Below are 1,762 nucleotides of genomic sequence, written 5' to 3'. Positions count from 1 at the left end.
TTATCCTCCCCGCCCCCCCGCCAGCCCCGCAGGGCCCCCTTCCAGAGCAGTACCCTCTAAAGTGTTGAAAGTACCTTCGCGCTGTTTGTCTTGGTCTTCCTGGGGGCCCCCTTGATTGCTTTGATTGCTGTGGGGCCCCTGGGGGCCCCCTGGGGCCCCCAAGAGGGGGGCCCCCACGAGGCCCTCCTGATCTTCTTCAATTCGGCGCGCCTGCCGCAGAAAGTAAGCAGCCAAAGCTGGCCAGGCAGCATCCTCAGGGGGCCCCTTAGAAGTGGGTCCTTCTGGGTTTGCTGGGGGGCCCCCCTGAGGGCCCCTCCCCGTGGGGGCCCCCACGGGAGGGGAGTCCGTGGGGGCCCCTGCTGCGCTTTCAGGGCCATTTGGGGGCCCCTCTGGTACCTGTGAAGCTTCCTGTCCTTCTGTCGTTTTGCTGCTGTCCACGCGGGCCTCTGCGGAGTCCCCTGGGGGGCCCCCTTCAGGGGCCCCCTCGGATGCCTCTTGGGCCCCCCCCCCCGCTTCAGACCCTCCTTTGCGGGGGGCCCCCGTAGTCTCAGCAGTATCACTGGGTACCCCCGTAGTCTCACCATTATTACTGGGGCCTCCCGTAGCCTCAGCCTTATCACTGGGGGCCCCCGTAGTCTTAGCCTTATCACTTGGGGCCCCCGTAGTCTCAGCCTTATCACTGGGGCCCCCCTGAGTCTCAGCCCTATCACTGGGGGCCTCTGTAGTCTCAGCCCTATCACTAGGGGCCCCCGTAGTCTCAGTCTTATCAGTTGGGGCCCCCTCGTTTGCTGTGGGCTCCTTGGGGCCCCCCTCTGCCTCGCCTGCGGGCCCCCCCTTTCCCTTATTCCGGGGGCCCCCCTTGGCGGGCTTCTTGGAAGTTGCTTTGGGCTGCTGCCGCAGCAACAGGTCCCGCAGCCGCGAAGACTTCCTGGAGGGGCCCCCGGGGGCCCCCCTGGCAGCAAGTGCAGCGCGAGCGAGGCCCCTCCTGCAGTGGCGGTTCGGGAGGGGGGCCCCCCCACTAGGGGGGCCCCTCAGGGGCTCGAGGGTGCTGAGGGCCTGTAGGACGTACGGGTCCGGGGGCCTCCCGTGTCCATTTGCTGCTGCTGCTGCCTCCCCCCCGTCGCATCCCGCTGCAGCAGCAGCAGCAGCAGCAGCAGGCGCAGCAGCACCTGCAGCAGCAGCAGCAGCAGCAGCAGGCGCAGCAGCACCTGCAGCAGCAGCAGCTGCTGCACCTGCCTCCTGCTCCTTGCTGCCGCCCAGCCCCCTCCCTGCCCCTGCGCCCGCAGCCCCCGCCTGCAGCTGGAGGCTTCCCTCCCCCTCCGCAGCAGCAGCAGCAGCAGCAGGGGGGCCCCTCTGCTGCTTGCGGGCTGCGTAGAGGCAGTGCTCAATGGCCGCGCGGGGCGGCGCAGCAGCAAGGGGGGGGGGCCCCTCGCGGGCCAGCTGGAGGGCCAAGTCTGGGGACTGGAAGCAAAGACTGAGGGCCCCCGGAGACAGGTAAGAGTGTCTCCAAATGAAGTCTTTTGCTGCAGCAGGCGTTTTGTAGCTGCGGCCCCGCGCGGCCCAGCAGGCCCCCGAGTGGGGGCCCCCCAAAATAACAACAACCCCACCCTCTTTCAAGTACCGCACCTTCACTTCTGCGGGGCACTGGCAGTGCGGCACTACGCGCATCTCCCGCACCCGCGCGGCCCGCCGCCGCGCGTATGCTGCTGCGCTCCCGGGGCTCGCTGCTGCTGCTGCTGCTGCTGCTGCTGCTGCTGCTGCG

At 68.7% G+C, this 1,762-nt stretch overlaps 1 protein-coding gene across 1 annotated transcript; it reads right to left on the bottom strand.

Moving 5' to 3' along the window:
- Positions 1–1,668, bottom strand: ETH_00039650 (uncharacterized protein; the record flags this gene model as incomplete). Its single annotated transcript, XM_013375365.1, has 1 exon — positions 1–1,668. The coding sequence occupies one exon, from the start codon at positions 1,666–1,668 to the stop codon at positions 1–3; it is 1,668 nt and encodes a 555-aa protein (XP_013230819.1).
- Positions 1,669–1,762: the final 94 nt, after the last annotated feature.

Source organism: Eimeria tenella, genomic scaffold (assembly GCF_000499545.2).
Source record: "Eimeria tenella Houghton genomic scaffold, Eth_scaff2719, whole genome shotgun sequence".
NCBI lineage: Eukaryota > Apicomplexa > Conoidasida > Eucoccidiorida > Eimeriidae > Eimeria > Eimeria tenella.
This window is presented reverse-complemented; position numbering and strand designations above follow the sequence as displayed.